General features: G+C 36.2%; 1 protein-coding gene across 1 annotated transcript in view; it reads left to right on the top strand.

Moving 5' to 3' along the window:
* The window catches only part of WWC3 (WWC family member 3), a 201,561-nt gene that overhangs the window by 104,472 nt on the left and 72,695 nt on the right, over positions 1-24,394 (top strand). The window contains exons 4-6 of the mRNA XM_021006225.2: positions 9,943-10,019; positions 10,735-10,814; positions 23,343-23,472. Coding sequence (XP_020861884.1) covers positions 9,943-10,019; positions 10,735-10,814; positions 23,343-23,472 — 287 coding nt within the window. The remainder of the gene's footprint in view (positions 1-9,942; positions 10,020-10,734; positions 10,815-23,342; positions 23,473-24,394) is intronic.

The raw sequence follows: 24,394 nt of genomic DNA, 5'->3' as shown, positions 1-24,394 counted from the left end.
TTGGAGGATTGCTTTATAGACAGTAAAGCTGTACAAACTGAGTCTGAGAGAGGTTTAATCCTTTTCCCACAATCACACAACTATTCAATGTCTGAGGTTTTCTTCAAACCCAGTTTTCCTGGTTCTGAGGCTACTAAACCATGATGCCTTTTCACCTCTGATCTTTATTTAAAACTTTAAGATTTGCAAAGTGTTTTTCAAACATTATCACATCTGATCCTCACAACAGCCCTGTAACAGAGCTACTAGAGGTATTATCATCCCCATTTTATAAATGAGCACAATTTTTAATACAAGGTAGAATATTAAATTTATTAATGTGTTTAGAACACTCTAAATGTCTATACCTAGTTCCAGTATTGGTGGTTTAGTGGGTTGAAATGGGTGGAGGTTGGGGCTGATGATGGTGATGACCAAACTATTAGGAACTTTGGAGGGAGATATTATGGAAATTAAGCAATAGTAATTCACTTGGGTTCCTATTCTATGGGTGAAGGAACATAACAGCCACAGTGAAAGGTGGAAGGGATAGAGGCCACAAAGTTGGTTCATGAGTCCAGGGAAAGATTAACTGTAGGAAGCTAATTTGTGCTCCACTAGATTGTATGCTACCGAGAACATAATGCAAGTAGAAAGTTGTATGTCATAAATGCATGCTTTCCTTTCTGAGCCTCAAAGAAATCTGTTTATCTATTCAAAGAAAAGGTCAGGATGGTGCTTCTGAAATGACAGGTGGTTTCTGATAGAGGAAGCAGACCAACTCTGGTGTTTCCATGGAACACCCTGCCAACACTACTGTTGGGTTACATCTGAGACACCTAAAGTATCTGGCATTTTTAGGGGAGGAATTCCCATTTTTATGTGTTGCCTTTTTAACTGGACTGAGTTAGTGTGTGTGTGTGTGTGTGTGTGTGTGTGTGTTGTGTTGTATTGTATTATGTTGTACTGTTTGGTCTTGTTATGCTAAAGAGCTAACAATGCCAGGGACAGTTGGCAGGAGTACGAGTACATATGTGCCTTTTCCCTGAACTGTTTGCTTATTGATACTATGAAAGGAATCTAGGAACTAGTCCAAGTTCTTAGCAAGTTGCTGTCTCTCACTGGAGTTTAGATTGAGCTATGTAACCTTCACTATGAGAACTGTGCTAGATGTGGCTAAATAGGGGTTTCCTACTATATGACAAAGTCCAGAATACTAGACCTGCTGGCAAGATCCTTTGAGATTTAACAGATGTGCATCCTTAAGCTTTGAATGCCAGGCTTAGTGCTGTTAATGTGTTTGTAGTAATACAAATCAATGCAACAAATGTTTATCTAGTGTCAGTTGTGCACTATTCTAGGCCCTGGGGATACAAAAAATAAAAGGAAAAACCATCTTCCCTCAAGAAGCTTACATTCTGCTGGGATGGGGTGGGAGGGACAACTTGTACACAAATGAATAAATACAAAAAAAATTAAAGAAAATAAAAGTAATTTAGGGAGTCATGGGGAAGCATGCTATCCACTGGGGGCAATCAGGAAATCTCTTGTATACAAGATAGCACTTGAGCTAAGCCTTGAAGGGAGTTTTTGGTTCTGAAAGACAGAGGTAAAGAAGAAGAACCTTCTAGAGCATGGGAGACTATTGCCTGTGCAAAGTAATGGGAGGCCAAATTAAGGGCCTTAGGCATCCTAGAGCCTGTTTCATAGCCAGGAAACTGAAGAAGTAAGGTACCTTGCCCTGGTGAATAAGTATAGAGAAAACAAGATCTGGACTCAGTATACATATACATACATACATACATACATATGTATATGTATGTTATACACACACACACACACACACACACACACATATACAATATATGTAATTCAGTATTGTAAGTGCTCTGCAATTTATACTCTTAAGAGAGTTGTCTAGGGGCACAGAGAGAGTAAGTTACTTGCCCAGTCACATACCAGTATCTTTCTAAAGTGGGACTTGAACCCAAGTCTCCCTGACTCTGAGGCCAGCTCTATCCATTTATAGATAGAAGTCTCACAATTTCTAGATTACTCTCTCCTAATTGTAGTGATTCTAAACGAAAGAGAGAATTAAAAAAACCTATCATGATTTCAGTATGCTTTTTCTATAGGCTAGTCTCTTGGAGAGACATTGTATTCTCTAAAATAGTCTTAATCCTAAAATGTGCCTCTTAATCCCAAAATGATAAGGTTATAATGGTGATATCTGGCCATCTACACATGAAAAGTTAGAACTGAGGGGATGTTATGATGAATGAATGAATGAAAATACAATTATTAAGCACCTCCTGTGTTCCAAGTGCTATGCTAAGTGTGGAAACAAATAGAGGCAAGACAGTCCCTGTCCTCAAGGAGAATCTCTTCTGTTAGGGGAAGACCACACATAAAAGAGAACTAGAGTTGGAAAAGGAGAGGGCAAAGGTACATGAGCAGTAGTATGGTTTGGAAATGTCTAGAAAATAGAATGGTGGCCTGGTTTGGGACAAGAAAAGGTGAAAGTTTGCCAATCAGAGGTCAGGGTCCCAGTGACAGAGTCCCTGGGACAGGAAGAGGAAGGCCATGAGTATAGGTGACATGGTTGGCAAGTGGCATGGTGGCTTGGTTCTTGGCAGCATAAAGTTAGATTAAGTTCTACTTCTTGAATTAAGAAGCCCAGTCATTATTGGTTTAGATAATTGGAACATTTGTCCCCAGGGAAGTATTGATAAAGAAGAATTACTGTTGAGCTAGACTTGTATAAATTATCATCTAGATCAGAGTACTATATCTAGGATCTCACAATGGGGGGAAGTATTGGGGAAGCACATGTGTTCATAGTCCTTTCAGATGTTGCAACCTGTATCTTCCCTGGTGTTCCATGGAGTATGGCAGGGGTCTTCTGGGTGAATGGAAGCAAGGGGAGAGTTTCATAACTGTGATATAGCTATATTGGTACAGAGTTTCTTCACTACTTTTGAAATACACTCTCTGCTTGCCTCTCTCTTGATACTGATTTTTCTCCACCCTCTCACAATAATTTTCTGTCTTTCTTCCTAGATTATCTTTTCCATCCTGTCTTAAGAACCTTTCATCACTCAAGGCATTAGAGCAGAGGCTGTGTGACCACCTGTCAGGTGGGCTCTAGAAGGGATTCCTGCACTGGGAGGGAGGTTGGAATAGATTAATCAATTAGCCAATTACAAGACATTTATTAAGCATCTACTATGCACTAGGTATTGTGCTAGGGGGATACAAAAACAACCAAAACAAAGTGCAATAGTTCTTGCCCTAAAGAAACTTATGTTCTATCTGAGGAGATAGTGTGTGTGTGTGTGTGTGTGTGTGTGTGTGTGTGTGTGTGTGTGTGTGAAAATAAATAAGTGGGTTTTTTTTAGATGACTTTAAAGATCCCTTCCATATCCAAGTTTCTGTGATTCTGTGTCACTCAGGTCCCCAGAGATATACCCAAGCTGGTCAGATATCAAGTGTCTGGGAAAGAATCTTCCTTATCAATTCAGTGAGAAAGTGGTGCTGTAGACCCACCCTAAATTCCAGCATGAGGTGGTGGTGAAGCTCTTCGCTATCAGTCACCCATCCTGCCAACATTCTTTCTGAGGCTACCTGCCCATCCCATAAAGACTCTTCCACAAGTTCTCCATTAAAGAGTTTCCTTGCTTCTATGACCTAAGATAAAAGCCACTGACAATCTATCCAGCCTTCTGTTCTGGTTGACACGGACATGTTGGGACAGGCTGGAGAACATGGATCCTGTTGAAAGGTTGTATCACTGCATTTTTGAAGCTAATTATCTGGCAAGTGTCAATTTCAAGGACTGGTAGGACTTATTTGTTTATAGGGAGATAATTACACGTACTAACCTTAAAAAAAAAATCTCTCAACTGGAAGATGTGCCCACCAAGCCTCGGGAACTGATCCATCAATGGAATTATTCAATCTTGAGGGCTTTAAGCTACTGTTCTTTTGCTAATAGTTCCTGCTTTTTTTTTCTTCTCCCTGTTAGTTCTGTTCTTGATTGTTTTACAGGTGCCTCTTTGTGGGAATCTTTTCATTGGCTTGATAATTAGTATTAGTCTGGGACCTGTCTGTTCTTGCTAACCTTTCTACTAGGTTGCTCTCTAGTTCACTTAAGCAACCTCCCTTAATCAGCCATCCCTGCAGCTACACAACCACTGATAAATGGTAATCTCTTGGACAGATCACTGTTAGAAAAAAAAGGCTTAGTGTTCTCTGCAGGTGTATCATCTCTCTATTATTGTCACTAGTTTCCCACAGTGAGCAAAATACTTTTTTTTTTGGAGACATGAATCACTTTTGATCTCTTATAATATCCAAAGTCTTCCACAATAAAGTCTGAGCAAATGCCTGACTTCTCTCTACAGTACAATATACTAGATATATGTGAGTCATTCATTACATCTATCCCACCAGACTGCTAGGAATTAGGAAACTTGGCAAAAATAATTCATACAGTGGATAAGCTTTATGCAATGGGAGCAAATTATGGTATTGATAGACTGGACATCCAAGTTGTAGTTTACAAATTTTTAGCAGTACTTATTCTTTCATAGAGTGCAAATCACTCCAACCTTTCTGTGCTTTAGTCCCTTGATTTATAAAATAAGAAAGAATGATAGCTGGCTTGAATTCATAGGAGTTTTGTGAATAGAGGTGAGGTAGGGTATATTCCAAGTAGGGTATAATAATATACATTGTGATAGATTTCTGGTCCATGTCTTTTCTTATTATTAAATGATCCAAAAGAAGTACTATTTCACTTAAATAGATTGGCGTCGTGTTTAAACATATATATTTGCAGCTTTCTTAAGTCTTGAATAGAGGAGAAAGTTTAAGGCTGAAGATTAGTATTGACAACTATTTTTTAAAACATTGTTTTTATATCATCTTCATTTCTGAAAGTATCCCTCCTTCCCCATCCCTCGTAACAAAGACAAAAAAGAAAGGGGGGAAAAAGTAGTTCAGCAAAACCAAGCAACATTTCAGCCATATCTGATAGTACACACAAGAGTCCACTGCCATAGCCCCTCACCGCCACGGGAAGGGAGATTTATCTTCTCACCTCTCAACAATATATTACTTTGCAGTGAGGCGATGCCCATTCAGTGAATAGGCCTATTTAAGAAGTGAGTCAAAGAATGGCACCTTTAATTAAAAAAAATAAATTAAACTAGAAGGAGAAGACCCTCAGGGTTGCTGGCTGAAAGAGAAACAATTACTATTTACTTTCACTCTTAAGCCAGGAGGTCCCAAAAGGTAACCATTAAGTGGTGCTTGGTCAGGGACCTATTGTTGTCCATTCAAAGCCAAGGTCTCCCACTGCATCCTGGGCCATCTCCAGTAGTCCTGATCTGGCCATTGGACCCAAATGACTCTGGAAAAAAGTGAGGCTGGTGACTTTGCACAGCCCTTCCTCACTTAAATCCAATTTATTTGCAAATCATGTCATCATCTTCCTGACTTCAAGGTCCTCTTCAAGAACAGAAACCACACACACACACACACAGAGTTACTTTGCAGTATCATAAGAATGCCTGCTATTGAAGAATATTAGAATTTATTATCTCTGAAATAGTCTGTTAGGCTTTGACAGAAAATTAAGGTATTTATTTGTTAGAAAGGAAGTAAGGAAAGAATGAAGGAAAGAATAAAGAAAGGAAAGAAAGAGAAACTGAGCTTTATTTGAATCTTATAGCAGAGTTCATATACATTCCTGACTTGTGTTATTTTTATGGACTTTTCGCCACTAGAAGCAAAACATAGAATATCTTGTTTCTCGCCCTCTTCCTTATTTTGGGTTCACAATTTTGATTTCATGTGAGAGATGGGGAACTCTAGTTATGAAACTCCATATCTACTCTGACACAGATTAGCTGCTTGTCTGTAAGTTTTAGTGTTAGTGAGTTGCCTAGGACACTGAAAGGCCCAAGAGACTTGATTAGGTTTCCATAGCTAACACCTGTCAGAAGTAGGAATTTCAACCCCTCCAAACTATATCATTATGCTGGTATTTTCTATAGAAATTTAATGGGGTAATTCATTGATGGCAGAGGGAGTGGAGGAACATGTTCCAGTTTTCTCAGTGAACAGTTGCAATATGCATTCTGCATTGCAATGAAGAACCACTTCTAAGTGATCCTAATGTGAATGATCCAAAATGTTAACTACAAATTTGTGCCTGTGCAAATGGATGTTCGGCATAGGCTGGAATGGTTTGTAGAACTATAACTGAGGCCTTAACTTAAGGATAGAAATTCAGAAAGCACTGAACTGGGAATACTGTGTCCTCTTTCAGCACCTTAGAAACCTCATGGTATTCCAGGGCTATGCTTCCTTTTACTGCTCCTTCCCCTGCCATGCAGCTGCAACCAAGTAACTACTATTGGCCTGTGGTGCAAAAAAGAAAACAAAATAGGGGCAGCGAGGTGGTGCAGTGGATAGAGCACCGGCCCTGAGTTCAAATGCAGTCTCAGACACATAACACTCACTAGCTGTGTGACTCTGGCAAGTCACTTAACCCCAATTGCTTTAAAAAAAATACTAGTTATAAGTCTGATGATTTTCATGTTATTTTGGTCATTTAGATATTTATTTGCTATTCATTCTTGTGCCTGAAAACTTTTAGGGCTGTAACTTAATATTGAACTTTTGCAGTCTATTAAAATAGTATTATAGAGAATATTATTTATTGTGATTTCATACACACACAATCACATCTCAACCAGAGTAAATTTTTATAGATATTCGTAAATAAGACTAAAGGTTCAAGTGAGATAGGAAATGAAGGATCTGTAGTTGCTGGCCATGCAATACAATTTTGCAAGCATTTGAGTCTGAGAGATTGTGATTCTCTGAGAAAATTTTAAATGAAAGTTAGCATTTATTTAGCTACTAATAAATATGGATTTTTGGAGCTGCAAGGGTCTTTATCATCATCTTCTCTACCCCCCCCCCTTTTTTTGATGCATTTGGGCTGAAGTCACTTGCCCAGGCTCCCAAAGCTAATGTCAGATTTGAACTCAGACATCCTCCTGACTCCAGGGCTGTTGCTCTGTCTACTACACCACCTAACTACTGCTATAACTCTTTCATTTTACAGATGAGGTAGCTTTGCTTCAGAGAAATTAAATTACTTCCCCAGGATTACACATCTAAGTTAATGGTAGAGTTGAGCCTGGAACCCAGTTCCTCTGTCTCCTAGGCTAGTTTTTTCCTCCTGCACTATGCTGGCAAGCTGAGCTGGAGGGTGTTATATTGCTAAATTGCCCATATGATCAAATTTTTTTTTAATTACATAATAAAGAGTCACTTTAATTTTGCATTTAGTCTCAATTGAGGCTATTTAGCCACTGCATTGCTACTTAATTCCTTGTTTTATGGCTGTGAGCATTATTTCCTCCATAGACAAAAATGAAGCCATTTTAAAATAACCTACATATACCAAAGCCTCAGTTATTGAAGGCCAAGCAGCTGCATTCCAGGAACAGTTTTTAAACATAGAAATGGAAGTGAAAGAAAGTATCTCTCTGTTAGTAAAGATTTGGGGGGTAGTAGAAACAATGCTTGGGATAGTAGAAACAGGAGAGTTCTGTGTTTGAATGCTATGTGTTATACTTGCTAGTTGTATGATTTAACCTCAGTGAGCCTCAGTTTTCTATAAAATGTGGATAATAAGAGCTGTAGAACTTGTCTTACAGGGTTGTTAGGAGAATCAAATGAGATCACGTACATAAAGTGCTTTGCAAAACTTGAAAGTGCTAAATAAATCTTAATTATATAATATGTATTATAGGTAACACAATAACAACAATTATACTAAAGAAGATTTCTGATTATGTCTAAGACAATGTGATGGTTGGTTTACCCACTGAAACTATTGTCATTGATTTCCAATAGATGTAAATGCCAAGCTATTCACAGGAAAAACTGATAAGGCCAAAAATCCCCAGAGAATTAATAGGAAAGGGAAACAAGAAAAAAGCAGAGAGAAAAGGGAAGGGAGTGAGGGACAGCAGAATAGAAGTGGAGATTATAAGTTATGATTAGAAACTGGAACAGAGGTGGGGAGTAGTAGACAAGATGACAGTGAAGAAGAGCTGGCTGGAACATCTGGCCCAGTGACAAGGGTATATAATCCTTACATACCTTCATAGAACCTAAGGACCTCGGTATATTACAGAACATTCACTATTTGTGATTTCTTATTGATATGTTTGTTTTTAAACATTACATTTGTTTCCTGCTATACTTCCTCTCCTTTGTAGAAAAGAAAAACAGTTAAGCAAAATGTACTGACAGAGCAACCTTATCTGCCATTGTAAGCAATATTCTGTACCTGTTGGCTCCCACCTCTCTCCTGAGAGGAAAAAAAGGTGTTGCACCACACCTTCTGTGAAACTAAGATTGCTTATTGCAATTAATCTGAGTTTAGATGCCCTTTGGCATTGTTTTCAGTTATGTTGTTGTAATTATTGTGTGCATTATTTTCTTGGTTCTGCGTTTTAAATTTTTTTCTTTTTTATTATGACCTTTAACGTTAATAAGCATGAACATTTTGGTATGCAAAAAAAAAAGAAAAAGAATCATATATGAAACTGAGAACTTTTATTATGAACTTTTAAAAGTATATTAAATTTAGTATTGTGGTACCAAAACTGCCTTGATTTACTGTGATCCCTTCTAAATTTCTTTCTGCCTTTTTTTGTGCATATCTAAATTTTTTTTTGATTAGGCACTGGGATTAAGTGACTTGCCCAGGTTCACACAGCTAGTAAGTGTTATGTGTCTGAGGCCAGATTTGAACTCAGGTCCTCCTGAATCCAGGACTAGTGTTCTATCCATTGTGCTATCTAGCTGCCCCATTTCTAAATATTTCAATGATGCTCATTTCCATTCCCCCCCCAATCTCTCTTATGGTTCTGTTTTTTCCCCCCACTTTGTATCACTTCACATAAGCCTTCCTGCAGTACATTCACTATTCACCAGACATTTATTAAGCACCTACTATGTACAAGGCATTGTGCTAGGCAGTGAAGATTCACAAGAAGAAACATGGCAGTCTTTGTCCTTAATTACTTAATGTTCTGAAAGAGGAGATTTGAATGGACCTAACTATCTCTGATGAAAGGTAACGTGATGGAGCCAACTGAAGATCTAAACAGAGTGCTTTAGGAAAATATAGGAAGGGATGTTTCTACAATAATCGGTCATGAAGAAAGGTTTAAACATGTTCTGCATTTTCTGTTTAAGAAGATGGGCAACAGCTGAGATGCTTGAAAATTTTTTCCAGAAAGGTTGAAGGTTTTAAATTGTCAGTGTTTTTCATGTATAAGTATATCTAAGTTTTCACAGAGAATGTAAGATTAAGAAGCTGTGTATAAAAGTTAAACTTAGAAGCTTAAAATTAATTAAATTTAAAATTGATTATGTAGTGCTGCCGATTCTTTAATATATCAGATCACTAAGATTTTACTCATTGAAATGGTTTTGATGAGGCTGTAAAATAAAGTTACTCCTAGTCATAGATTTTATTATGATATAGATTAGAAAGTTCATAAGCAAAGAAACAACAAAAAAATGGAGGAGTATCAGTCTTTGAATGTTTCTTTCTTTTTCTGTAGCTGCTTTTCTAACAGCTTTACAACTAAAATATTTTTAATATGAAAGAACTAATGTGATATTGTTTTCTTGGTAAGAAGAAATAGTAACATTACATTTTTACTAAAAAAAAATTTAAATCTTTAATACTGATAGATATAAGTAGCCAAGCTTGGCTTTTAATTTAACTTTACAAGTCTACTTTCCATGAGCATTAGAATTAGACCAAATTTCTTGCTGTTCTATATAGTGACTGATCTGGGGGTTGAGTTAATATGGAGCATAAGCCTATTTGTTGTAAAGCAAAAATGTTTTCCTCCTTTTTAGCATTCTCTGGATATTCAACAAACACAAAATATGACCCATATCAAATTAAAGCAGAGATTGCAAGCCGTCGTGATAGAGTAAGTAAAACATTCATATTTTCATGTTCTCTTCAATACAGTTATTCTGTTCAACTATTCATTAACATTAAAAATGTTTCCATTAAATAATGATGTATATGCTACTTGTAAGCTTTTGTTTCAGTCACTTTGCATAACATTTTCATTTTGGTGAACTTTTGAGCGTTATTTTAAAAATTCAGATCATATGGATATGATTACATAATAGCCATGGGAAACAATGATCAGGGAAATAGTTTTCCTTTCCTTCATTTAACTTTAGACAGTTAATGAATTGTAAGGTTTTGTCTTCAGTTTCCTTAAGATCCTTAAGATCACCTAATTAAAAAACACGAGGTGTTAAATTCTCATAGAAACTGGATGTTAGCTTTTTATTCATCCTCTTTATTATGTAATGGAAGGGGAAATTCCATTTTTAAAACTTCCTTCTTTTCAGAATTAGCAGCCATTCAATTTCTGATTTTATCCCTTTGAAACTGTATCATTTGAGAGATAAAAAAGCATTATTACTCCACAGGTGCTTTTTGTCATTTAATCAGTGAGGTTTTCATTTCAATGACTTTGAACATCTCAGTTTTCACTTTTTGTAAGATATTTACATTTTTAGCCAGTAGATGATGATTGTCTTTTGAAAGAAATGAATTCAGACAGCAGAAATATTCATGTTTAGCTTGCTTGTGTGAACCCTCCCCCAAAAAACATATTTTGCTTTTAGCTTTCCAGACTAAAAAGAGAGCTGACACAGATGAAGCAAGAATTGCAGCATAAAGAAAAAGGAGTGGAGACACTGCAAGAGTGAGTGGAAGAGTTTTTAATACATACATGGGTATATATGCACATATATGTGTGAGTATGTATGTGTGTATGTATATGTATATATGTATGTATAAATCTATCTTTAGCTAGATATAAATATTCCTTTGATTCTGTGGATGTTTCTTAGATACCTTCAGGTGCTATTTTGAAGACAACATAGTACTTAATTTAAAAAAAAAATTCTTTGTTTCCCAGTCCTACCTGGATCACAAACTTTTGATTTCTGCTTAGTTCTTTGAAGTAGAAAAAAAAAGTAGGAATCAGGCACCTTTGTTTACTGTGTTTGAAAACTGTTTATCTAGTCTTCCCCCTTTATTTAAAACAAGAAATCCCGAAATTTGTCCTGCTCAGAAGTCAAGAGTAAATTCTCACTATTTAGAGAAGCATTAACTCATTAACTTAGTGAATGGTTCCAGTGGTTGACCAAGTGAAACTCATGCTGATCTGAAGTCATTAATGTTAACTTTTGTAAGAATGAGTTTGGTTGTCTTTTTTCACCAGTATAACCACTGCTTCTCACCTGAGCTTTAAAAAAAAATTCAATTTTATTTTATTTTCAGGTCCAAATTTTTCCTTTCCACCCTTGTCCCATTGAGAAAGCAAAAAAAATAAGTTTTACAAACATGTATAATTGAGAAAAACAAATTCCCATGTTGACCATGTTTAAAAACAAAAACACCATAAGTATCAATGTTTACTTTATCACCTCTCTGTCTTCACCTGAGCACTTGACAAAATATACCTTTGCAAAGTGGGCCTGCTAATGTTATAATTCTTCTGTCATAATGCTTATAGAAAGGCAAGAAATAAATATTTAGCACGTTTCAATTTTGCAGTAGATGAAATGACAGATCTTTTTTCACAATAATAAGCAAATTGCTAAAACAAATCGAGTTTACTTTTCTCAAATACATGCAATTTTATCTGATTTGAGAGTAGTCTAGTGTGAAAATACTCAAATGCTGAATAGAAAAGTCTGTTGCTTATTTTCTTTAATCCAGTTAGCTTCTGCTATCTGCTTATTAGCTTTACTCTACAAATGAGGGAGGCCCAAAAAGGTCAAGAAATTAGCAACACAAGCTACAACCAGAATCTCATATTCTGACTACTTCTAGCCTAATCCTTTTTCCACTTTTTACAATTATAGGAATAGAATTCTAGAGCTGGATGGTACCATAGAAACCATCTTGTCCAACAATTATTTTAGAGATGAATGTGACCCATGGAGCATAAATGACTTGTCCAAGGTCATATATAGGTATTAAGCAGAGGTGAAATTTCAACCTAAGTCCTTTGGCTTCAGAGCCAATATTTTTCCCATTGTACCATTGTACTGCCCTTTTTTAACTGAACAAATAGTTGATGCAAAGTGTGTGTGTGTGTGTGTGTGTGTGTGTGTGTGTGTGTGTGTGTGTGTTTCATTAGCCCATTCGCTTTGGCTTTGAATAAGGTTATGTAGCTCAAATTTCACTGTAGCTGGATAAAGTAGTATAACTTTGCTGAACTTTGTCTTTTTTTAATCATTTCAGTTGTATCAATTCTGTTTTAATCTAAGAAAAAATGTTAATTATCTTATGATGCCAATATTTTTACTGATAATAATCTAAATTAATCATTTAACCTAGACTAAAAATGATATATTCTTTATACCCTTCAAAATATAATGTAAAAAGTAATTTGCTCTTTGACTAACTGGGTAAGTAAGCAATCACTGATATGCAGAAGTAAATCTTTAAGGAAGGGGAAAGGTGGTGAATGCATCTACAGCTCCATGCTTATTCAAATAAGGAAAGAGAACTCAGATAGAACTCAGGATACTGAAGCTGGAAAGTATAGGAAAAATAAAATACAAAAGCATCTAGGAATACTGTCAATTAATAATGGAAACTTATCTAGTGGGACTAAAGTGCCACTAATGTGGGACTAAAATTTTTCTTAGAATATTTGTCAACAGTTGTCCCTCTTTCTTTCCCTTCCCAACTATCTTGCTGGTATGGGGAGTTTGTTTGAACATGCCAGTTCCTTGTGATGTATACACACACCTCCCCCATAACTCTATTGGCTGATAGATCGCATGTGCAAAGAGCTCAGGAACTGGACAGTTTAGCTCATAGATTGTATAATCTAGTGCATTCAAAACTTCAAGGATCCAGCCTTTCATCTGTTAACTGATTTGGAGGCCAAGATGCCTTGAGAACCAGTGTTTGATTTGGACTTGGCTTCTCACCCACGCTCCATTAACATTAAATTTTTGTTGCACATGTTCTATGTTGCATAACCACAAAGGAGGAAGAGGAAATATTGGTTGTGATTCCACCCTTTCAGTCCTTTGCACATGGCAAATAATCTTTTCATCTCCTGAATTACTCAGCCCGAGAGAATTAATGTAGTTAAATGATTTTATGTTCTGATATCCAGGTTTCTGGTGCCATTTTTTTTGTACAAGCTAACTTGCTAACAAGAATTAATGTTAAGGTTTGGCTCTGATATGTTTCTCAGTTGAGAATTTGGAAACAGCAGTAATGAAATTTTTATCCAAAACTTTGAGAAGAGAAATTGTACTTTTTAGAGATGGGCAACTAGGTGGCCCAGTAGATAGAATGAGGAGCCTGAAGTCAGGAAGACTCATCTTCCTGAGTTCAAATCTGGCCTCAGACACTTACTAGCTGTGTGACTGTGGGTAAGTCCCTTAGCCCTGTTTGCCTCAGTTTCTTCATCTGTAAAATGAACTAGAGAAGGAAAGAGCAAACCAATCCAGTGTCTTTGCCAAGAAAACCCCCCAAAAAGTCACAAAGAGTTGGATACAACTGAACAACAAACTTTTTAGAGAACTGAATACAGAATCAAAGAATGAACAAGCTGATATATGATATTGTTGAATCTTCTTTTACTTTCCTCCATATCCTAACTGGCAGCACTGATTCCATATCCAACAGTAATTTAAAGAAAGGACCTTCAATTTCCCTCCAGAAATTTTTCTGCTGTCCTGGCTTCCCAGAATATCCAGTATTCTTTTCCAGAGTGCCTCACTAGGAGTTTGGCTGGTTCTAGTATTTTAACCTCAACTTGTTTATCTTGGTCAGATTTCCTTACTGGCACAGGATCCTTCATTCCTCATGGGCATAAGTGAGGGGAAAAAAGAATATTTTGTCATTTTTTTTAAAAGAGAAGATCTTTTTTTAGAGAAGTGGCATAGTGAATTTTACTTCAGGTAATGATAGGATAATTTTTTTAAAGTAGCTTAAAATTTGCTTTTCAGATAAGAATGAACTCCTACACATGTACACTGGGGAAATGAATTAAGTCAGAATTAATTTCACTTTAAGGGATTGTTACTAGCCCAGGATGAGTAGACAAATGACTTTCTTTACTTGGGAATACTGGGCATTCAGTGTTCAAGTCAAATTAATGCTGCCTATTCATTTATTATGTGTCCGTGAGTGAAGGTAAGCTTATGAAAAATTTTATTCATATCAAAAGAAAAAAGCTGAAAGAGACTTTTAAAAAATTATTCTATTATTACCTGAAAGAAAATAAAGTCCACTATTATTGAGCCTAATTATATGGTGGAGAAATTTTGTTTTTCTTGGTAGCTCTGTTAATGTAGGTGAGTCAGTCAACAAAATTTACTAAGTGCTTACTTTGTGACTGACAGCACACTAAGTGTTGGGAATACCCCCAAAAAACAAAAGTAGTATCTGCCCTCAAGGAGCTCACATTCTAATAACTCTGGTTTTCTGCCTTTTTTTTTTTTGGTAGTGGTGGAAGACTTCTAATCAGTTCTTAATCTTTGACATTTTTTTCATTGTCTCTAATAATTTGCTAATTATTTTGTTAGACCTATGAAACATTCTTGTGTTTTATAAAAGGAATGCTAAAATGCACCCCTTTTGAAATTAGTTACAGTAATCCTACTTCATGATTTTTGTACTGGGTAATATTGTACTTCATGATTTTTTTACATACTACTTTAGGGTATCTTGGGAAAGCTTAAGCTGAATCCATGATAATTGAATATTATGTGTGTGGGTAAGTGTGTGGGTGTAAATTTTGGGAATTAGTAGTTATGGCCACAGAGCTCCAGAACATCCAAAGAAAAAGGAAAATTAATTTAGAACCTTCTACTTCCCTCATGAAGTCATTTAATATCATATAAGGACAGCCAATAAATCAACAAGCACTTATTAAGTGCTTACTGTATGCCAAGCAAAGTGCTGAGTGTTGGTGCCAGTGATAGTGGGGAAAGAACTCTATTCTATTCAGTTCAATAGACATTCATTATTCATTACAGCTAGCATTTATATATACATTTTAAGGCTTATAAAACACTTTATATGTGTTATCTCACTTAATCCTCACAGTAACCCTGTAAGATAGATGCTGTTATTATCCCCATATTACAGATGAAGAAACTGAGGCAGAGAGAGGTTAAATAATTTGCCCCAGTCCTACTATACAGCTAGTAAATATCTGGTCTAAGGTAAGATTTGAACTTAGGCCTTTTTGACTGCAGGTATAGCACTCTATTCAGTGCAGCACCTACAACCTCATAAGCACCTGTTATGTACATGTTTCTGTCCTAGGTGGTGGGGATGCAAAGGAAAGAAAAACAAAAAAAGAAGCTTTTCCCTCAAGAAACTTAAGTTATTCTCTGGCTTGCAACATGTTTATCAACACGGATATGAGATCAGTTGAGAGAAAAAGAGCTAGCATTAACAAATAGGGAGACAAGGAAAGTCAGCTCCCATTAGAGATGGAAATGGGAGGTGAGTCTTAAAAGGAAGCGAATGATTCTGGAGTTGGAAGTTTGGAGGGAGCGCACTCCAACCATCGAGGCCAGTTTGTGCAGATAGAGATGGGAGATGGAATATGGGATCGCTACAGAGACTGTTCTCTAAACTTCCATGCTGTAGACCCTTTCAGATGAGTGGCAGATTATCTGTTTTTTAAAGGTTCTTAAAAATAGCACAGTTCCTAAAAGAAATTTCAGAAAATGTTTTAGATGCAGAAAACCAAGGAAGTATTGATTAAATTATTTCTTAAAAACCAAACAAACAACAAAGCCTGGAAGCATCATTTAAGGACAATAAGTTCAGAAATTTAGAGAAGCGAGAGAAATAGTCACCAGCAAATGATTTCAGGAGATTGTGCCAGCCACAGAGTTCTAAGTCCGGGGGAAAAGGAACTGCTTTAGTTTAACACATTAGTCATTGGCAGAGACTGGAAATGAGAGCTGTGGTGTGAGCCCTTTTAGTTCTCTGCACGCTCCTTTGATCCGATGGCCAATGCCCAAAGAGTCATACATAGTGCTCTACATTCCTGCCTTTGAAGATAGCTGAACACTAGAGTTTTTTCAATTGTCACTGTGTCTGGTTTGGGTGTGTGCCTTCCAGCAAACAGAAGTTATACCTAGGTTGGAAGATATCAGAAAAATCTGTTTTAAATGGGCAGGGCAGCCTCTGCCTGTCTAAATCCTTTGTTAGTTTTCCTGCCTTTTTGGGGGATGTGGGGGGTGTCTAGAGGGGGAATATTTTGGCAGAGTCTTGCTTTTCCTTGACTACCAGAAAATGTTGATATGGTAAGGGTCAGGGGGCAGTGAGCAGATCAAGAGCTAGTGAATATTCTATAATAGATAAAAAGTAGGTAGTTTTCTCTTTAAAAGAAATAGCTCAGTTAAACTTAGAACCTGTGTGCACCAGTGCACACAGTGCATACTAGCCTGTATGAAGCACAGTCTTTAAAAAAAAATTGCTACCTTGGGTTTTTATATCATCTTTGTTTCCCAATAGAACTATCTTTCCTCCCGTATCCAGAGGGCTAAGTCATATCAAAGAATTTCAAAAGCAAGAGAAGGAAAAAAGGCAGTAAAAAATTCAGCCAAACTACTCAATATATCAGTCAATTCCAACAGTGTGTGTATACACACAAATATATGTCTGTATATTATGTATATATGTGTGTATGTATGTATATATTTATATATATGGGTTTATCTGTTTATATAACTCTCTATATAGTTATTCACCTCTGAAAAGAAGAGAGGAAGGAGTATTCTTATACTCTCACTCTTCTTTGGGGCCCAGCTTGGTTACTATAGTCATATAGGATTCAGTTTGGGGTTTTTTTGTTTTCTTTTGTTTTTTTACCATTGTACTTTCCATTTCTGTTGTTGTACTCATTGTGTGTATTGTTTTCCTGGTTCTGTTTATTTCATTCCGGTTTTTTTTCCCCTACCTCCTTATATTATTCATAGTCATGATTTCTTACAGCACAGTAACATTTTATCACATTGATGCTTGTTTCATCACTCTCCAACTGATGGGTATTTTCTTTGTTTTTATGACCTACAGTCTTAACTGTTATTTAAACCTCACTATGGGCTCACCTCAAACAAACAAACAAAAAGTATTATATGTTAACTGCCAGGCCTCTTTCTCCTTTTTTTTCTTCTTCCTCCTCCTCTTCTTTCTCTTTCTTCTCCTTCCTCTTATTATTTGAGGACTCAAACTTGTGATTTCATTGGTTTTGGTATTTCACCATGAAGAATTCCCTCTGCCAGTGCAAATCAGCATCTTTCCTTCGACTTAAGGTTTTTGAGAGTTTTCAGGAGACTGAAAAGATTGAGTGATTTGCCAAGGGTCATGCAACTGTTATGGATTAGAAGCAGAAGTTGAATTCAGGTCTTCCTGGTACATGGTAATTTACTCCAATACCCTCCTTTATAGATGAGTAAACTGAGGTGACCAGCAATGTAAGTAAGTAGGTACTTAATAAATACTCGTTGAATGATTGATTTCTGACCCTGAGGTCAGTTCTGTACCAACTATACTCCTTATTCTTCCTCAGTAACATCAATAAGCTCAAACCTGTGCATAATGACTGAATGTTTACTCACATTTAGGGCCTTCTTTGAATGAACATTAAGAGTTGGTGTTAAGGCATTGCTGAGATGGAGAAAAAAATCCTTCAAAGTTTCAGAACAGAATGGGATTGTTAGTTCTTAGAACAGGAATAGATTAAGTATATCACATTCAGCACAAACTCACAAGAAAACACTAGGCAGAACCAATATTCTGATAACAGGAAAACATACAGAAGTGGTGCTGAGACAAAAAGGGCATTGTTGCTGGTTGTGAGACAGGTCTTGCTGCAAAACTGGCTTTCCAAACAGTACCTGCTGTTGATAGAAGGCTTGCAGGAAGCTTTCTGTGGTTAAGTTAAGGCCCCCTGCCAGGGCTGGTGATGTAAAAGGCAGCAGTTTTAACAAAACTTTCCATTCTTTTCGGATATAATCTGTAGCATTAAATGGGAATGAGCTTATAGCCCTGGCAGCATTTTTCTTCAAGATGTGGGAGTTTAGAAAACTCTTTAGTTGTTAGTAGTGTTTCGGCTGATAGAATTCTCTTGACATCTTAAATTGTGATTTAAGATTATTATTATAGCATAAAATTATGATTTTATGTTAGTATGCTAACATAAAACACTTTAGGGAGAGAGAGTAGGTTGGTGACATGAGAATTCTAAAAAGCCTTTTCAGTTTTACTTTTTCAATTATTTGAATGATATGCTTCCTTTTTCTTTAATGCATTTCACCAAAAAAAAAAAAGGAAAAATAAGAAAATTTTAAATTCACACCAAAAAAAGCCCAACAGCTACAAAGCTTTATCCTAAAGTTTAATTTTATTTGAAACTATCCTTGGTCCCTGATTTTGGACAACCAATATTTCTGGGTCCTGAACCTTGGCCACAAGCACACATCCTGATAGTGATGCACTGTATGGATGTCTGAGAAAGTTGAGAGCAATGGTGGTATAAAATAAAGTATTGGTCTGAGGATGCTCAAATGAGTGGAATAATTAAAGGGCAAGTTCTGGGGAAAAAAATGGGGACTGCTTGCATACTCTTGATAGTCCACACTATTTACCATGTAAACTGTGTATTAGTCTGAACTTAAATTCTGTATTAGAGTTTATGGCTGAACAATATTTCTCAACATAACTGCATTTTGGAATGTTCATACTTCTTAATTCCCAATGAGATGATGCAAATTGAATCCCCTGTTATATACAGCATATAAGTTTACTCTGACTGAAGCGGTAGTAAAAACAACAAAAAATTTAAAGAGTACTTTTATAATAAACAAAACTAGTAGATATGAGTTTTAAGAATGAACTTAGTTACTTTTGTAACTTTTGAAAATGCAGAAGAGAAAGTAGCTAAAATATATGTGTATATATATGTATATGTATATGTATATATATATATGTATGTGTGTATATATGTATATATGTGTGTGTGTGTGTGTGTGTGTATATACACACACACACACACACACACACACACACACACACACACACACACACACATTTATATATATGATTTCCATATACAAAGATGGTAACCTCCTTATGGTCAAAGACTGCTAAATTTCTTATTTACCAATTCACATGGTTGTCCATATATAGTAGTTGCTCAATAAGTATTTGATAGAAGTGGGAAGGACTTCTATCATTTTGTACAGTCCCCATCATTTACATGTGTAGAAATTTAGACTTTGAAGAGCTTGGTTACTATGCTGCTGTTGTCCTTAACTTCCTCCTCTATAAAATGGAGTGAATGACTTCTTAAATTCCCATTCTGTCTTAAATCAATGATCCTAGATCCTGTGGGATCACTTTAAAGTTATAGAACCATACCTGTCCTTGACAAAGCCAGGATTAGAATCCATATCTCTTGATCCCTTGTGTGTAACCTGGTGTTATTCACAGTAAGGCATGCTGATTTGCTGAAGATGGATGGATGGATGGATGGATGAATGAATGGATGGATGAATGAATGAATGAGCAGTTAACTGTATGAGAGAAAGGATGAATGGATGAATTCTCCTGCTAACTCCTGAACCAAATGACACTACCAGAATATTTTGAGTCTATCTTCATTTTCTACTGGGGCTACCTTAGCAGTCTGCATATGTAAAGGCGGTGTAAATGTATACCATCTAAACTCCTACTTTTTTTTTATCACTTTCTGTTTCATACTTCTAAAAATTTATGAGCAATTAAGCATAAATCAGGAAAAAACATTGGTTGACAAGTCACACACACACACATTTTTGCAAGTGCCTGTTGGTCTTGCAGTAGAAGTGATTCTCTGCAGTCCCTTTTCTCAGTGGTGGTGGCAAAGAAGTAGAAAAAGGGGCTGAGAGTATTCAAGCAAAGCACTTTGAAATATGCTTTTAAATTGGAATGTTCATAGAATCTATATAAGACCTAGATAGAAATTCAGGAGTTGATCTATTCACCGATATGCTCTTTAATATAGTTTTTATAGATATGTATTTTTTACACCTAAGTTTTTCCCAGATTTCTTCCTCCTTCCCCTCCCAGAGAGCCATCTCATATAATACTACTTTAAAACCAAAAATAAAAATAAGAGGAAAAAAATTAGCATAACTGTTCAGTACTTGGAAAGAACCTGAAAATATGTGCAATGTACAATACTTGTGGACCATACACCTTTTCAGAGGGTTAGGGTAGAAGTGTCTTCTCCTATCTCTTCTTTTGAGCCATGCACATTTTTTTTTATAATTTCACAATCTTTACTTTTGATTTTTGTTTGTGTCTGTGGTTCTTTCTGTTTATATTGTTGTAGTTGTTGTGTATGTTGTTTTCTTGACTCTGCTTAATTCCTTCAATCTGCACCATCTTGTGTTGCTTTGTATTTGTCAATCGATAGGCTTTTATTACAAGGGAAGCAGATGGTTCTTATGGTTAGCAGCAGTTTCAGCTGATATTCTATATTGGTTATTGTCATTTTGGCTTTTTAGAGTGTTTTTTGTTGAAATATTGATAACATTTGTTACCTACCTACATCACCAAAAGTGCAAAATTGTTTCTGTGAGGATACTTGAACATGTTTTCTTATAGAAGCTTGTAGTTACATTTTAGAGTTACAAAACACTTTAGATACACGATCTCATTTGGTCCTCAAAGAACCCTATGATAAGTCCATTCACTTCAACAAGCATTTCTTAAGTGACTACTGTGTGCAAAGTGCTGTGCTATTGGGGATATAGAGAGAAAACTAGAATACTTCCTGCCTTCATGTAGCTTACATTCTCCCAAGGGAACAACATGTAGCTACTTCAGGTATCACTATTTCCACTTTACAGGTAAGTAAACTAAAGCTTAACTTTAATGAGAAATTAAATTATCACAAGGCAAGTAAGATAGCAGAGCTTAGATTCTATCCTAGGTCTCATACATGATTCATGTTAGTTTAAATTTTGAATAAAAGAAAAGTCAGACAACTCAAGAGGCAGGTTTAGTGTTTTGTGACTGTCAGTCTTTTATTTCTACATTGCATTAGAGATATCAGATTCTGTGAATAGTATCTAAAATGGAAAAACATATAAGTTTTCCTGTGTTTTATTATTTTACCTTATCATGTGTCATTATTTCTGGTTTTCCTGTAATATGAATTTATCTCTAAAAGAAATCTCCTTTCCTCTACTAAGTTCTGTATCTGGTAATAAAATTCAGTCATTTAATGGTTGGGTTTCTTTTAGGGGTATGAGAAAGCATTTGAAATACACTGGATAATTTGCTACCAAAATGAATTTGGATCAAAATACTTTCCACTATTTAAAAGTGTGTGTTAGGTTGTGTGTGTAAAACTTACTTGGGTTTCAAGCAGCTCATTTGAGCCTTTAGAATTAGAAGAATGTAGAATCAAAAAATGGAAGGGAAGTTTATTAAATATATTCCCCTCCTTTTTACAGATGAAGTAAATTGAGGGCCACAGAGATTAAATTGCCCAAAGCCACATAAGCAATTCGTTAATGGCAGAGCTGGGAATGGAACCCAAGTCTCCTTCCTCTTTGTTCAGTGCATGTTTCTGGATACCGTGTTTCAGTCTGTCACAATCTCAGAATTTTATTAAATAAAGCTTTTTGCAATTTGTGGCTCAGTGGGAATGAACAAAAGAGACAGAATGGAAGTTGATAGTGCATTTGGGATTCAGGATTTAAGGATGTAGGAACAGTGGTCAGCTTTCTATATTGAGAAAAGGCTGAGTATATGAGATAATGTAAGTGAAAATGCTTTGAAAAATATATCAAATGCTGTACAAATGTAAAGTGAGAAGGTGTTACAAAGTGGCCCTACTTTCCACCTCCCATTGAGGAATTATTTTGTTTAGATGGGAAGCTGTGTCAGTGCATGGTCTGCTAGTACCTCAGGTGGAAGAAAAGGAAAAGAGCCTCCTCTGTCCTTTGAAACTTTTGAAAGAAAAGTGCTTTATTTTCACTTTTTCCTTTAGCTAGATAATTCAATGGATAGAGTCCTGGGACTGGAGTCAGGAAGGCATGAGTTCAAATCTAGCCTCAGATGTTTACTAGCTATGTAACCTTGGATGTTCACTAGCTGTGTAATTCTGGACAAGTCACTTCATCTATCTCAGTTTTCTAAATTGTACAATAAAGATAATAATAGCCCCTACCTTGCAGGGTTTGTGTGAGGATCAGATGAGATGCTTAGTGCCGTGCCTGGCACAAAGTAAGTGCCTAATAAATGCTTATTTCCTCCTTTTAAAGATAGATTTCCATTTTGTAGGGCAAGGATGTATGCGTTTCAGTATGTGATAATTAAGCCAACTTTCCCTGTGATAGAGTATATCACTACGATCTCAACTTTTCAGCATCCTGAGGTACTGCTAAGTTTCTTTCTTTAGAAAGTGCTCTATGGATTCTAGTGATCCTCAAGAAGTGACTTATTAGTCTTGTTAGTACTCTTCGTAACTATTTTCCTCTTGTCTCATGATTATAAAATCAAAGAACTTTTATGCTAAATACTTTGAATAGATTCTCATCCTTGTTTTGTTTCCTCATCTGTAAAATGGGGATAATAATCGCATCTACTTTGCAGAATTCTTGTGAAAATCAAATGACATATTCATAAAGAGTTTAACACAGTGTCTGGTACATAGTAGGTATTATATAAATGCTTCCTTCCTCCCTCCTGTGTGTTCTTTCTCCTTGGACTCATACGCCAAATGACTAAAACAGTGGATCCTCTTGCCTGATGATTTGTAGAGGAAATGGAAACACTAAACCAGATTGTTCTCCTCTGGGCTGCTTGTATCCAGAGCAAATGAAAGAAATAAATCTATTGAGGATTCCCCCACTAAGGCGGGGTGAAGGCAGCAATAGATCATGTCATTTTAGAAACAGGAAAGAGGTATAGCCAGCCAAGCAAAGTCATACCACCTTCTTTTTATTCAGGAAGGAAGCTATTAAGTATCAAAGATGTTCTGTCAACAAAACCATGCCAATACGTTGGTGTGTTATTTAACTATTCTTTGACTCTATAAAGGTGTTTGATGTCAAAGGAACTTTATAACCTCTGTGTGTTGAATGTCACCAATTTAAGCGTCATGTTTCCTTTTTTCTTTTTATATCTATGTTTGTGTAATGATAAGCTGTCATTCTGACTTTTTTTTTTTAAACAGGATCGATCGCAAGATGTCAAGTGCTCATACTAATTACAAACTGGATGAAGCCCAGGCTATAATGACTGAGCTCCGTACCATAAAGAAAGCTATTTGTACAGGCGAGAAAGAAAGGCGGGACCTGATGCAAGTAAGAATGTCAGACCATACAGCTTTCAGACTTTACACACAGACATGCACACACCCCAGTTTCGTCTCTTTTGACATATGCAATTTTCTTTTATAGATTATACCACTGAGTTTTTGGTTTCTGCCTTTTCTTTCTTTCTTCTTCTTCTTCTTTTTTTTTTTTTTTGCTGTGTTTAGGAAAAAAATAGCCTTTTGTTAAAAGGAAGTAGAATAGTATACTCAGTCTGGTCTTAATTCTTGACACTGGATTGGAATTTTCTTGATTATAGTCTTGAATGAGCTACTTAATTCAACAAATTTTTTTTAAAAAAATACAAAAACTGTTATGGAAAGAGGGGAGAAATTTGAGGGGATGAATTGACATGATTGAAAACATGGAGACGGGACTGTGCAAGGTGGTTGCAACATGTTTGTAGAAGAGTAAGAACATTTGGATTGGAGTATAGGACTCATGTAGGGTAGTAATGTGAGACATAGCCAGGAAAATAGGGTAGAGCCTGATGGTAGAGAACTTTGAGTGTTAAAGTATGATACTGTTCTTAGAAGCTTGGGAAAGTGTCAATTCCATTTTAGATGGATGAGCCCATTTGCATTTTCCATTTCTAGCCCCCATCATCATATATTTTTCTTCTATCTACCTTTGAGAGACACTTAGCATTGTTGTCTTCAGAAGACAATTATCCTTTATAAACCAATTAAAGAAGAATCTTTGAATGACTCTAGTCCACATGTTTATTGAGCCATCAAAATTCAGTTCAAATTACATTTGTTAAGCACCTGCCTTGTACAAAGCACTTTGCTACATGTTAGTAATATATAAGCTAGCAAGACAGTCCCTGCCTTCAAGGAGCTTATGTGGTAATGGAGGGGAAAATGACGCAAAAAGGGATCCTGAAAAGTGTGGAGGTGATGGAGGGAAGGGT

Source organism: Phascolarctos cinereus, unplaced genomic scaffold (genome assembly GCF_003287225.1).
Source record: "Phascolarctos cinereus isolate Bilbo 61053 unplaced genomic scaffold, phaCin_HiC Scaffold_726;HRSCAF=1367, whole genome shotgun sequence".
NCBI classification, from domain to species: Eukaryota; Metazoa; Chordata; class Mammalia; order Diprotodontia; family Phascolarctidae; genus Phascolarctos; species Phascolarctos cinereus.
Note: the sequence above shows the minus strand (reverse complement) of the source record. Positions and strands in the feature narration are given on the sequence as shown.